At 35.2% G+C, this 12,761-nt stretch overlaps 1 protein-coding gene across 1 annotated transcript; it reads right to left on the bottom strand.

Annotated features, from left to right (window-relative positions):
• Window positions 1-1,113: 1,113 nt before the first annotated feature.
• Window positions 1,114-7,791, bottom strand: LOC150083425 (uncharacterized). The gene is made up of 6 exons (XM_090377269.1): window positions 7,595-7,791; window positions 6,961-7,016; window positions 6,008-6,109; window positions 4,880-4,915; window positions 1,586-1,618; window positions 1,114-1,309 (listed from the first exon to the last, which is right to left on the bottom strand). Exons 1-6 carry the CDS (start codon window positions 7,728-7,730, stop codon window positions 1,259-1,261), a joined length of 414 nt encoding a protein of 137 aa, XP_090233395.1. The 5' UTR covers window positions 7,731-7,791; the 3' UTR covers window positions 1,114-1,258.
• Window positions 7,792-12,761: the final 4,970 nt, after the last annotated feature.

Here is a 12,761-nt window from a genome sequence, read left to right on the forward strand (position 1 = left end):
CAAAAATTGTCTGGGTGATTGATACACTTCCTATGTGTCTGCTTATTCATTATAGCACTAAATGAATTTCTGAAAACGTAAATTCAGTTTTGAACTTTCGAAAATGTTTTTGAAAATTGATGTCACGATCAGTTAATACTTGGAAAACCTTGCCACAGCCAACACAAATCCTCACCAAAAACACGCTGAATGCTCTCTTCAAATTGTAAATTGCTGCATCGGAATTTGAACCTAAGAACCACAGGTAGAAGTCTCCTTAAGTTCATCACAAGAAAACCGAGACCAGAATCGTGTTGGTTAGTGTAATCTGATACTTTTTCCTCCTTTAGTTGCATGCGTGCATATTCACGAACTGAAGGTCCAGGAGGAATTTTCTGTAGAATCCTGGTTTAGTTTAAAATTAAAATAAAATAAAAATGAAACCTATTTCTTATTAATTTGTTTCTGTGGTAATAAAGTCACTCACATTACTTTTCGTATTACTTCGAATTAAAATATCGGATGAACTTTTTTCTGTACCTCAAGGGGTTCAATTATAGCTTAACCATTGGTTTCCCGAGACAAACCACAATTTCTCTTTTCAGAGAAATTGTGGTGGTTTACCTATTAAGGATCCATTAACTGCAATTGAATCATTATTTTCCCGTTAAATTATACAGTTCTACTGGGATGTCTGGTGGGATCGTTATAGTTCCACGATCATCCAGTGCACGGTTGTGATGAAATCATCACGTTTCCATCTCATGATAAATGTTTGTAGACGTGTATTCGTGGCGCAATTTATGTTTTGGGGGCTGTTGAAAAACTGTAATAACTAACAGGGGAATCATTACTCCCCTCTTAGTTATCTACAGATTCGAATGAACAGTTCTTCAGAAATTTGTCAAGTTGTCGACGATAGTCGATTCCAGAACTTTCCAAATGATCAGATGGAGATGTATCGTGTCCACTAGACTGCTGCGAAGACCAGCTTCCATGGAATACGAAAACTGTGGTGTGCAGATATTTGTTTTGAGGGTAGAGTATAATCCAGTTTAGCTTGCTCTGCTAATTAAATTTGATCTTGCCGGTAAAAATATTAGTTTTTTCTTTTTTTAAAAATGATTTCAACGCTTTGTTTTTATTCTTTTTATTTTTATTTGTTATATTCCTAAGAAAATAACATTTATACTATCAAATTACAGGTGATTATAAGTATTTATATAAGAAATTTAATTTCTTTTATTCTTTTTACTTCAGTTTCGTTTTATTCGAAATTTTATTTTTTGAGCTCTGCCACGTGATCTGTAATGAAATTCTTGATGCACTCCTTAAAATAAAAAAAAACAACAACATATAAATTAGTTAAATTTTAAATAAAATAATATTATTCACATCATATTTTAAATTTAAAATAATTTTTATACATTAAATTTCGCAGTTATTATTAATTTATTTTTATTACATTAAAAGGGAATTTTATAAATTCTTTCTGTTATACAAAGTTAATTTTCATTAAATAAATCAAAATTTCTATAAAAATTAACATTAAATTTAATCTTTATTTCAAAAAACAAAAATGAATATATCAGAAAGAATGACTTACCAAAAGTGGCTGCATTTCTTCGCTGCTCTCGTTCTGAAAATGGTACAGAAATATCAGCCTGAATTTACTCTGATACTTAAAAATTATCCGCCTGAATATGAAGAATTTGTTTTGAAAGGGGGTGTTAAATGTATATGCATAATTCAATACATCGAAAATAATTACAGTTCGTATTTCGCGATGTACTCAAAATTACTGAAAAATTACTCAAAAGAAGAAACAGCTTTGGATAAAGAGTCCGTTCAACTGAAAACAATTTTGTGAAATGACTGCGATTCATATTCAGGCATATAATTTTTTTTAGAATTTCTTGTTTATATTTACATATTAAATTCATCTAAACTTACAAGCCGAACTTATCAGTTGCTGTAACCCATCCAGTGCCCACTAAAGCTGGTGGGCAGATACGTAGATCGCTTGCAATTCAGTGCAATAACTGCAAGGTGAAAGATTTAAGTGACTTTTATAGTGAGATGACAGTTGGCGCTAAACATGTCAAAAGGAGAATCTCGGAAACTATAGCGTGCTGAGGATTCCACGTATTGCTGTGTCGGGCTCACCGAGATTGGCTCAGTAACAACCTTACATCCAGCCAAAGCGAATCTATGGTCTGGAACAGCTCTGTGATGCGAGAGATCGAAGTTGACAAATCTCATGCAGGATAACAGAAGGAAGCAGTGGTATCCAAAGTGGCATTTAAGAATGTACGACTCGTAACTGGTCTCACGTGGGTATCGTAGCGATGAGCCAACCGGGTTCCGCTTCTCGACCACTAGGTCACTGGAGTTTACAATAAATCAATCAATACAAACGTTAATCGTATTTAGCAGTCAAGGGCTTGAACCCCGGTCCACTCAAAGAGTGTGTGCTACTGCACTCGCGCTCCTGACCACTCAGCTACACCAAGCCTAATTCTGTCAGCAAGACAGAAGAAGGTACGGTCACACTCGGTCAGATATACTAACACAGTGGAGGATTGTAAAACCGTAGCTTAGCCTAAGCAAACAGCTCAGGCTAAGCTACGGTTTTACAATCAGACATATTCTGGTCCTCCATCAAGCAGATGGAGGACCAGAATATGGCTGTGTAATGGTGTGGAATGTGGGATGTGTACATTTGTCCCCTTACTACCGGTGTCATTTGTATGCTCATGTCTCAGTTCAGGCTTAAGCTTCTCTGTGACATAATTGCTTTCATAGTACGACGAATCTAGAATGTGCTGAGGGCTAATGGGAGACTTCCTTTTTATTTGAGTTTAGTTAATATAGTGGCTACTCTTTGTATTGTAGGCTGTTTTCGGCTATATGGTTATAAGTTTTAAATAGATGGAACCCAGAGAAAGCACGAGAACTCTCAAAGCTATTGGAGAGAAAAAACCGTTATTCAAAAAGGGGAAATTAGAATTAAGAGCTTAATGAAATAAGAGGTGTCACAAAAAAGTTCCCGGAGTAATGGAATAAAAAGAATACAAAGTGAAGAACTCAAATATGGTTTGGTTTTATTTTTGCTCAAACTAATCACCAACAGATTAAATGCACTTTTTACACAGTTCTAAAAGTTTCTGAAAAGAGTTATCAAATACGTCCAAATAGATGTTGTAAGTTCAGCGGTTTCGTTCTTTATCTTCTCAGCATCCTGAAATCTCTTTCCTCTGAGGACAGTTTTCAACTTTTGAAAGAAGTTCGCTAGTGATAGATCGGGAGAGTATGGTAGATGTTTGATCTCTACAATGCCATTTTTCGTCCGAAATGTATTCCCAAAAAGTGCAGAATGGGCTTGGAGTTGTGTGCAACTAGAACCAGGTTGCCTTTCCTCGAAATTGCGGCGCCTCAACCGAGAGATGCGCTTCAACCCTTCGGGTATAATTTCCTTTTAAATCGCACACTGTTTGTCAAAAAAGATTAGTGTCTTCGTATGATGACATTCTTCGTTACTTCTGCTAATCACTGAGGATGGGTGGCACAAATTTTGCATAGACCTTCCTTCCATTCCCCTAAATCTTCATTCAGAATTTAACGAATCGTTTCGTCATTCATATTTAAATAATTATTCATCATTCTGAGGTACAACGGACGATCTCTTGCCACAATTTCCCGAAATTTTCAAATGTCGCCTCATGTTGAGAGGTTTGCAGACCCTCATTCCTTGAATCATCATCTTTCTCTTTTGGAAATGCTTATGCCATTTAAATCCAATGTTACGACTTATCATTTCGTCTCGATAAACAGGTTTTAATATTTCATACGTTTCTCTTGAAGATTTTCCAGTTTATAGCAAAATTTGATATTCGTTCTTTGTTCCATTGCTAAATCGCGACATAATACGTTATGGCTATTAACAAAATTGGTTGTTACTTGCAAACTACCAAACCATTAGACAATCTCTGTACCACCGACTGTTGAAGGAAGTTTGAGCTACAGCAAATCACTTCCGTTTATTTTCAAATTCTTCGAACATGGGTGTTCAAGTTTGAAATTAAACAGCACAGCACCAGTCCGGGAATTTTATTGCCACACCTCGTATAACATTTACATAACATATTTTAAACATTTCTGTATTAATACTGACTTAGAATTTTAAACAATGTCATCGAGTATAAGCAAGGGTCTAAATGGCAGTGGACAAACGATTATTTATAGTTTTAGGTTTAACGAGAAAAATTGTTCAGTGTCGCCTCTTTGAAATTGATTTTAGGTGTCTAATAACATAATTTTGTATACGGTAGAAATAAATAATGATAATGGTACCAGGGTTGTTAATACTGTGCAAAGTTCGAGACCTGTATACGGACTCCGAAAGTGGACTCTCTAAGCACAATGATTCCAAGTGATGACGTGTTCCAACAGGAAGACATCACCATTCGGATCAGATGGACACCGTGCCACTGGAATGAAAATTCCCGGATATGGTGGGAGACATTTGAAAAGTTTCACCGTCTTTTATAGATCGAATATTTCCACCCTCCCTAGGGCCCTTATTCATAACATACCTTGAAAGAAATTAGTTTATGCGATATTTTGGCAAGTGTCTTAAATAGGGATTCCTGCAAAGTAGAGGAACAAACCTGTCGATTATGACAGGGGGTGCAGGCCAGATTAGACACGAAACAGTGTGCCGTGCCTTGAAACCTTGTAGGATTCAATTATACAGTTATGAGAAAGCTCACCGACTTAATAGGTCTCCTATTCCAATACAGGGATATTTAACTTTTGCATTTCAAGTGAATTATCGACTGCAAATTAAAGGAAACAATTTTTATTAAAGACCATAAAAAATTCTGCAGAAAATACTTACTATGTGTCGAGTTTTCTCACTTATACATCGATCCACCTAAATTTAAAAAAAATACAAAAGGTAGTTAAACAGCAGTGCAATAGGTTGGGCAGACTGGAACAACAACTTAACAATACAATAAGTTACTGAATCTAGTGGCTTCATTTTTATTTTGCATTTTATGGTGATTGCTCCTCTCCCACCTAAAAGGTTAATGAAACTGATGGTAATCTACTAGTAGATGAGTTCAGAATTCGAAAAGACTCTTGTTATCGTGGGAGCTAAATTTCACCAGGTTATAATTTTCTGCAGAAAAAAAAATTCGAAAAAAAACAGAGATTTGAATGAAGCAAAACAAAAAAGAGCATTAATTCGCTGAGTTTGGACATGAATCGATTAATCGTGCAGTTAGAATATTCATAACGAGCTAGGGGGAAAAAGAGACGGAATTAGAGATGAAAACTCAGAAAAAGGAAACACGTGAAATATTATTAGAAAAGGCATGGAACGGAAATAACATCGGCTCAATGTGAAGTGGATTGGATTTGTGTGCGTCAGAGAGAGAGAGAGAGAGAGAGAGAGAGAGAGAGATTCAGTAAGGTTTTATGAACACCTCTTTAGACGTATTCAGAGTAAAAACCCTGATCACTGATTATAGGCCAAAATATTTACATATTTCATAGTCACATAAATGTTTCTCCAATTGGAGGGGCGTCCCTTCACTTCTGATAGGACAGCGATATGGAAATATATTTGGAAATAATGTGACTCTGACAGATTGCTTCCTTTGAGACAACGGGCCTTGATGCGCCACATTTGGAGGTTAAATTCTAATAAGTATTGGGAGAATCTTCTATCCACAATTAAACCGCTAGTAGTACGATGAAGATTTCTAATTGAATTGCTTAAAATTTAACCATGCGGACAATGGATAATAGATGTCTTAATTACAAAGAGAAATCGAGAAATATATGCAATGTTTAAGAGAGTAACACCGAAAATATCATTTCATTATTTGTATAAAAGAAGCATTTTTTTTGTTTTATGCAATGTGATATTAATATATTTTTCAAACATAAGTCATTAACACAGATAGTAATATTATCCTGATGTAATAGCATATTAAATCTGTTTAAACATAGTACATACCTCTCTTGCGGTGTCTGTACATAAATGATTGATAAAAGTCAACTCTGGGTTTTCGCTGTCAGGGTAGTGTTGCGAGAAACATTCAGAAACAGCAACCTTTAACTACAAAAAGAAAATAAATTCCATTAGATATCGATTTAAGTTACTACGCATACTGTTATAATTTCCTCTTATACTACTGACAAGCTGAACAAAATATTGCGGATGGATAAGCGTTTCTAAGGTCGCAGAATAAAAAATAACAAACACTCCAGAACTACACAGATATCAACTGCAGAGATACGAGCCCACAATGGTCATAGGGATTGGAGAATGGTCGGTAATTTGCAGATAATGAACACCACTTGAAGTAAATGTTAATGAAGGTTAATAGGTTAATAAAGTGTCTACTAATTATTCTAGCTTATAATCCGGCATGACCAGCAGGTCAGAGGATTACCAGCAAGTAGTGAATGCAATCGTTAATCGTATTTAGAAGTGAGGGGCGTGAATCAAGGTCCACTCAAAGTGAATTTGCTATTGCGCTCTTGGTCCTGACAACTCAGCTACGCGAGATTGTGGGTTACGTCAGTAAGCCACAATCTGTTTTTCCACACAACCAAACTATTTCATCTTTTAACTCTAGATCACCTGCTGTCCATACCTTTAAACTGCTCCATACCGACGCCCTTCCTCAAAAGGCACTGAGCCCCGTCCTCAATTAGCCATGTAATAAATGGATTAAACTACTGTTCCGAATCTTTCAATTTTAACCTAATTCCGCAATAACAATACCATTATTGAACATATTGCTTAAGTGCCCTACCACCAGACCTACCCCACTGATAGAAATATTTTCGTATTGATGTTTTCTTTATTCCTTGAGTGTTTTTCTTGACACAATATTCTTACTAATTGCAAGGTTTTTATTTTGTTTAATTTTCAAGAGAGTTCAGTAAAAATTATGTACTTACATCGCCAGTGGGTAACTCAAGACATCCAGCCATTGTATTTCGGTTTTCTTCGTTTCCTGAGATAAGAATAACAGATTTTAATTTATAATAAACCGCACTGAAACTAATACTTCATGTAAACTAGAAAAGCGAAATGCTGTTTGGTAACTTTAAACTTTTCTATTCGTTCTGTGAGAAGTTTAAATGAGCATAATTGACATCAGGTTGTGCAATCAGGTGTAAGATATTTCACTTGCCTTTCCACTCTGCATATTCTTATTCTACATAAACCATTTTGGAAGAATCAACCGTCATTACATTAAACACTAAACATCTAAACAAATTTGTAAAATTTAAAATTTCACCTACGGTTAAATTTTGCCTGATATCAAGGAAGAATGTACAGTTTTTTTTAATCAGAAAGTGAGTTTTCTCTCTGTTAACAAAGGTGAAGTTGATACAAGCATGAATCTCTAATTAAAACTGTAACAGTCGCATAGAATATTCCAACTTTGGACTATAAAAACTTTAAGTTGCTGTTTAGTGATTGGAAATGATTTTTTAAAAATATAACGTTTATTAAGAGGAATATGACATCGTGAATATACTGCAATGTATACTGAAATGAGAAGCCTGTAATCCACTAAGTACTTACTGCAAACAAGAGCCATGAAACCAGTTGGTTCAGCAGAGGCTGATGGAGGAGCCGGAGGTGCTTCCTGTCCTGTTGGAAATGCAAATCCAGAACATAATGCTGCACATGCAAGGAATAAGGCAAGCTGAAAACTCATCTTTTGCTCTCGCAAATTTCGACAGGAAAATACGAACGGAATACGGTAACCGCTTCTGAATATCTGTTTATACTAGCAGTATTTCTTAATTAGTTCACACCGGCCTTGAATTACTTCCTTTACTTCTTCATTACCACAGGAAATGAAAACGAAGGGATATTGATTAGAGTTATCAAAGAAACATTTCGTGATTTATTAAAACACATAGAGAAAAAGTTCAGAGTTTAATCTAAGTATTTGATATTAGCATTAGCATTAGCAAGGGCACATGATGCAAGAAAGCAAGCTTATATAGCATCAGCCAAAAGAAACAAAAAAAAAATAAATAAATAAAAAAAAACCAAACACCCCCTTCTCATTTCACGCATCCACTCGCTCCAAATGTTTGTCTACTTCAGCCTTGTATTTATTTAAACTATCAACTTCTACAACGACAGATGGAAGTTTGCTCCAGAAATTAACCCCCGCTGGCTAAAGGCAAACTTCCGCACATCTATCCTACAACTGTCTTTCCTCAATTTGAATTTATGCCGTCTCAGGCAATTATTTTGAATAAGAGGAAGAATTGCATCAGCATTGAGCATGCTCAAACCATTCAAGGCTTTATACACTTCAATCAGATCACCTCCCAGGTGCGTAGTCTCCAGACATCGTAATTTGCAAAACTTACTGTCTCAGACTTGAGTAAATTCCACTTCAGCACACTGTGGTCACTTGCACCTAGTGGTTCCTTTATCTACAGATTCTTAATGCATGAAGAATCACTACTGATAACCAGATCAAGAGTATTACTCCCTCTAGTTGCCACCCGAACATGCTACAATAGAAAACAATCATCCAATAAATCCACAAAAGCCTTGCTAGTGTGTGAGTAACCAACCCATAAGTTCCAGTTAATCTCTGGGAAATTAAAATCCCCCGTTATAAGACACCTTAATTTACTGGCCCACTCTATTTATTTGCACAATTGCTCATTATACTCATCAGATTCTTTAGGCCTATAGCACACTCCTATTCTCAATTTTGATCTCCCAGTGCTTATGTCACACTAAACAGACTCAATTTATCGATTTTCATAGTGTATACCTTGTATGTAAAATGTACGTGTCTATTTTACAATATCATTTAAGTGCGGATTCCTTTTTCCTCACTTAATCATGTTTCCCCTAATTCAAGCACTTTGGTATCAAAGCCTCTGCGTGTTACCACGAAAGAGATTTAGTATTTATTTGTATATTTTCTCATATTACTATAAAATTTATACTGGCAATTCATAGAAGTACTTAATGTACTTGAGTTTAAACGAAAGAATACGAATCTTTATAAAATGGCAATTCGGTTTGTGCCTTTGTACCAAATATACGGTTTCTTTTGATTAGCCATCCTAACATGGATTTTATGAAACCTTTTCGTACATGCCCAGTTTCAATATCAATTCTCGATCGCACTTGAGGTATACTCCATCTGAAGAAGATATTATTGTCATTTTCGATGCCTTGGGGGAATTAGTCGGTGAGGGTTCATAGCGTTTTTGTCTGGTAAGTTGTTTTTCTCCCCCAAAAATCTGATTTTCTTTCATCCGTGCAACAAGTCAAATAAAAGGGTTGTCTCATTTAATGACATTTCTTCTTAACGACACTTGAAACTTATCACTGATTTTCGGCTTACGACAACCCTCACCTGTTATAACGACATCTTAAAATATTTTGCAAACATATTAAATGGAGCATCACCATCTAGCAGTGTTCATATCTCAACTTGGCTACAGCATGAAATCAAATTTAATCGAAGTTAATAGCCTAAGTTATTTAAATAATTATTCAGCTATTCGTTGTATAAAATTTGCTCTTCTTTTTATGTCACATTTCAAGGATATTAAGTTTGAACTAAAGTAAGGATTTCAATATTTGTGTGTCCATTAAGGATATCTCGTAAAACATTATTTTGGAGTGGAAAAGAGATATCTACTAGGAAAGAAACAGAAATAGAATGGTTTTACAACCGATTCAGGAGACACTGCTCAGCAATTTTGCAAATTATTTTCTGGTTGAGATTGACTTTATGATGGGTCTTTGCAACGAGAGGTGAACATGTGATCTAGATATGCCCACTGACTGGCAGTGATTGGGCGATCTATTATCGATTTAAAACCAATATGACGAACTGGATACTGTACATTATACAACTTCCATTATATAACGAGTGCGTTATGTAACTTGTCATCTTAAAAAACAGAAACATTTTTTATTTGTGAGTGTCCATTAAGGAAGTTGTGTGGGAAGTAAAAATGTTTTCTGGGATATATGAAATAAGAGCACCCGGAAATGATAAAAAATCTTTCTGCTTATTTGGAAAACCCAATCAGTGATCATTAATTTTGCAGTACCTAATAAAGGAAGTTATTCCAGGGGCGTCACTCCATGGTGTTGGCAACTTTTGCAAAAAACGGTTATTTAGAAGTTATTTCTTCCTGCATTTAGACTTCCCACTATCAAAAATTTGAAAACTTGCAAAAGAGTAAATGATGGCTTCTGAGCTTATCGCGTTCTTTTTGTTTTCTATTCTGTTTTCTGTCCTGAAAAGTTCTTCAAGACCAGATGAGCAGCATTCACGTGTACCGAGTGCAGCAGTTGATGTAGTCTGTAGCAACATGTGCACAGACAAATAAGATAAAATTATAAATATGAAGATAACATTATTTCATTTTTCTCTTTTTCACTGTTTCGCTTTCATATGAGGGAATGGCGGATTTGATTATTATCAGCTACGTGGAATCATTTAAGTTAAAAATCATTAGAGTTACTTGGAGAAGATGAGGTAGTTAGAGACAGGACTGTAAACTGAAGGTTGAGAATCAGACATAAATGGCTGCAGGGAAGCGAATGGGTTATTCTAACAGAATAATGTGCAATGTCACAAGGTCAGAATTGTAAAGAACTGTTTCCCAGAACATGACAGGAAATTCAACATACCACAGTGGTCTCCACTGTCATCAGATGTCAGTCCAATGGAGAGCAGCTGTTGAATAAGATGGAAATTGGGTGATTGCAAATTTTTCTCTGCATTTTTTGGAGTAAAAATATATTCAACTATCTAATTTGCAACGACTGTGGAAAGCAACTGAGTCATTATAAGTAGCGTCTCTGTGGCAGACATTCCACACTTTATTGAGTACACAATAAGGAATCCACGTTGTTCTGAGTCATAAATATGAAATTACTCGCTATTATGCAGGAGTACGCAATAAACAGGGCAATCAGTGAGTTTCCATCATCACTTTATCAAATTTGTTTATTTAAGCCTCTCTCCATAAGGCCATGATGGTAATGCGATATATCTTGTATTCCTTTTTGTGCAATAAAATGAGAATTTATTCATTTGTATTTAGTATGATAAACCATTTCATATCGTACGCCAATTATTTTGGTTTATCGTGAATTATGTGTATAAAACTGCAGGCCGACTTTCAATTGCATCTCATCTCCTCTAACTGATTTATATTATTTTTATATTTTCTTACTGCTTGTTATTTGCATTATTATGTCAAAAATGTATTCTGTGAAACTGTCGCCTCTGGCAGATGTTTTGTTCATTACTTTTAGGTTCATCGCTAATGAGACGTTTGCAATATTTCACTCACAGAATGATCTACTCTATTAATACTTTAGTAAGAGCATATACAACTGATGACCTTTCTAGGGCAGCTTCATTTTGGAGAAGTATACTGTATAAAACTATTTGATTATACACACATATAGCTGCAAACAGGGCTTTGAATTCAAAAGCCTAATACATAATAGAACCAACTTTGCTTGCATGCCAGTCTCAGCTCTCCTTTCCGCTGTATAGTAGTTATCCTACAATTGGGTATGGCGATATATAGTTCTCTATGGATGGTTCTTGGATGGTCCTGTGGTCTCTTGGTCCTGCTCTGTATTTTGCGCAGAGGACATGTGAGGGATAGCTGTCCTCTTTTCTGTGTGCTTGTCTGGGTTGATACGTATACACTGGGGGACCTCTGGCAAAGTGTATTCAATATTTGCGGATGAGTGCCCGAAAGCTCTTTGTCATATAATGTGTGTGCTTATCAAGTTCCTCGTTTTTCATTGTTGGTTTCATATATAAAAAGTAGTTGATGTTGCAGTAGGATTTTAGGAGCATCAGACTGTGTCAGGAAGTGGCTAGTTTTAATTTAATATTATTTTTTCGGTGAAAGTAGGCTTTCATCAAACACAACCCTTCATTCTTTCTTAGGTTGTTTCGGACATGTCAAGTTTAGACATGTGGGACATGTTTGGGGAATGATAAGCAGTCATGTCCTGTGCATTGTTGGACGCTTGTGGTGAAATTCTCATGTTTCCATCTCATGATATGTCTGTAGAAGTGTATTCACGCTGCTGAAAAACCAGTAATAACTAACAGGGGAATCCACGCTACCATCGCCATAGACTGGATATCTACAGCTTCGAATGAACAGTTCTTGAGACATTTATCCAGAAGATAGTTGACCATATAACTTTCCAAATGAGTGTCAGATGGACATATATCATGTTCACTAGACTGTCACGGAGGAGAGATTAAATGGGATACAAAAACAGACTTGTGAACACGCTTGATCTGCTATTGAAGTTTAGTGTTACTGGCAAAAATTTGCCCTTCAACAAATCGTAGACTTTTTAAGTGGCTGAAATAATCGTAATAGTGCAATAGTCATCTACTCCAGTAGCCGTTGGCATCCCTGTGCTTTTTCTTTCAGAAAAATAAATATTTGTCTAAAAATATGTTATTTAATATAATATTTTAATTTAAATATTTTTAAATATAAAAATATTTTAACGTTTTTCTAATTTAAAATATATATATATATATATATTTTTACTGTTAATAATTTGATACTTAAATATCTAACAGCATGTGTCAAGGAAATCAAATATAATTTTTTATTAAAAAAATAGAGTTTTTTTGAAAAACGATTTCTACACTTTTTTCTTATACTTTTTATTTTTATTAGTTATATTCCTAAGTAAATAA

This window comes from Mastigoproctus giganteus, chromosome 7, assembly GCF_048544385.1.
Source record: "Mastigoproctus giganteus isolate SK-2022 chromosome 7, ASM4854438v1, whole genome shotgun sequence".
Taxonomy (NCBI): domain Eukaryota; kingdom Metazoa; phylum Arthropoda; class Arachnida; order Uropygi; family Thelyphonidae; genus Mastigoproctus; species Mastigoproctus giganteus.

Coding starts and splice junctions, on each gene's coding strand:
- LOC150083425 (XM_090377269.1), bottom strand. CDS start 7,730: ATGAGTTTTCAGCTTGCCTTATTCCTTGCATGTGCAGCATTATGTTCT. Junction 7,017..7,594: donor TTTCATGGCTCTTGTTTGCA/GTAAGTACTTAG, acceptor TTCTTATCTCAG/GAAACGAAGAAAACCGAAAT. Junction 6,110..6,960: donor TTGAGTTACCCACTGGCGAT/GTAAGTACATAA, acceptor TTCTTTTTGTAG/TTAAAGGTTGCTGTTTCTGA.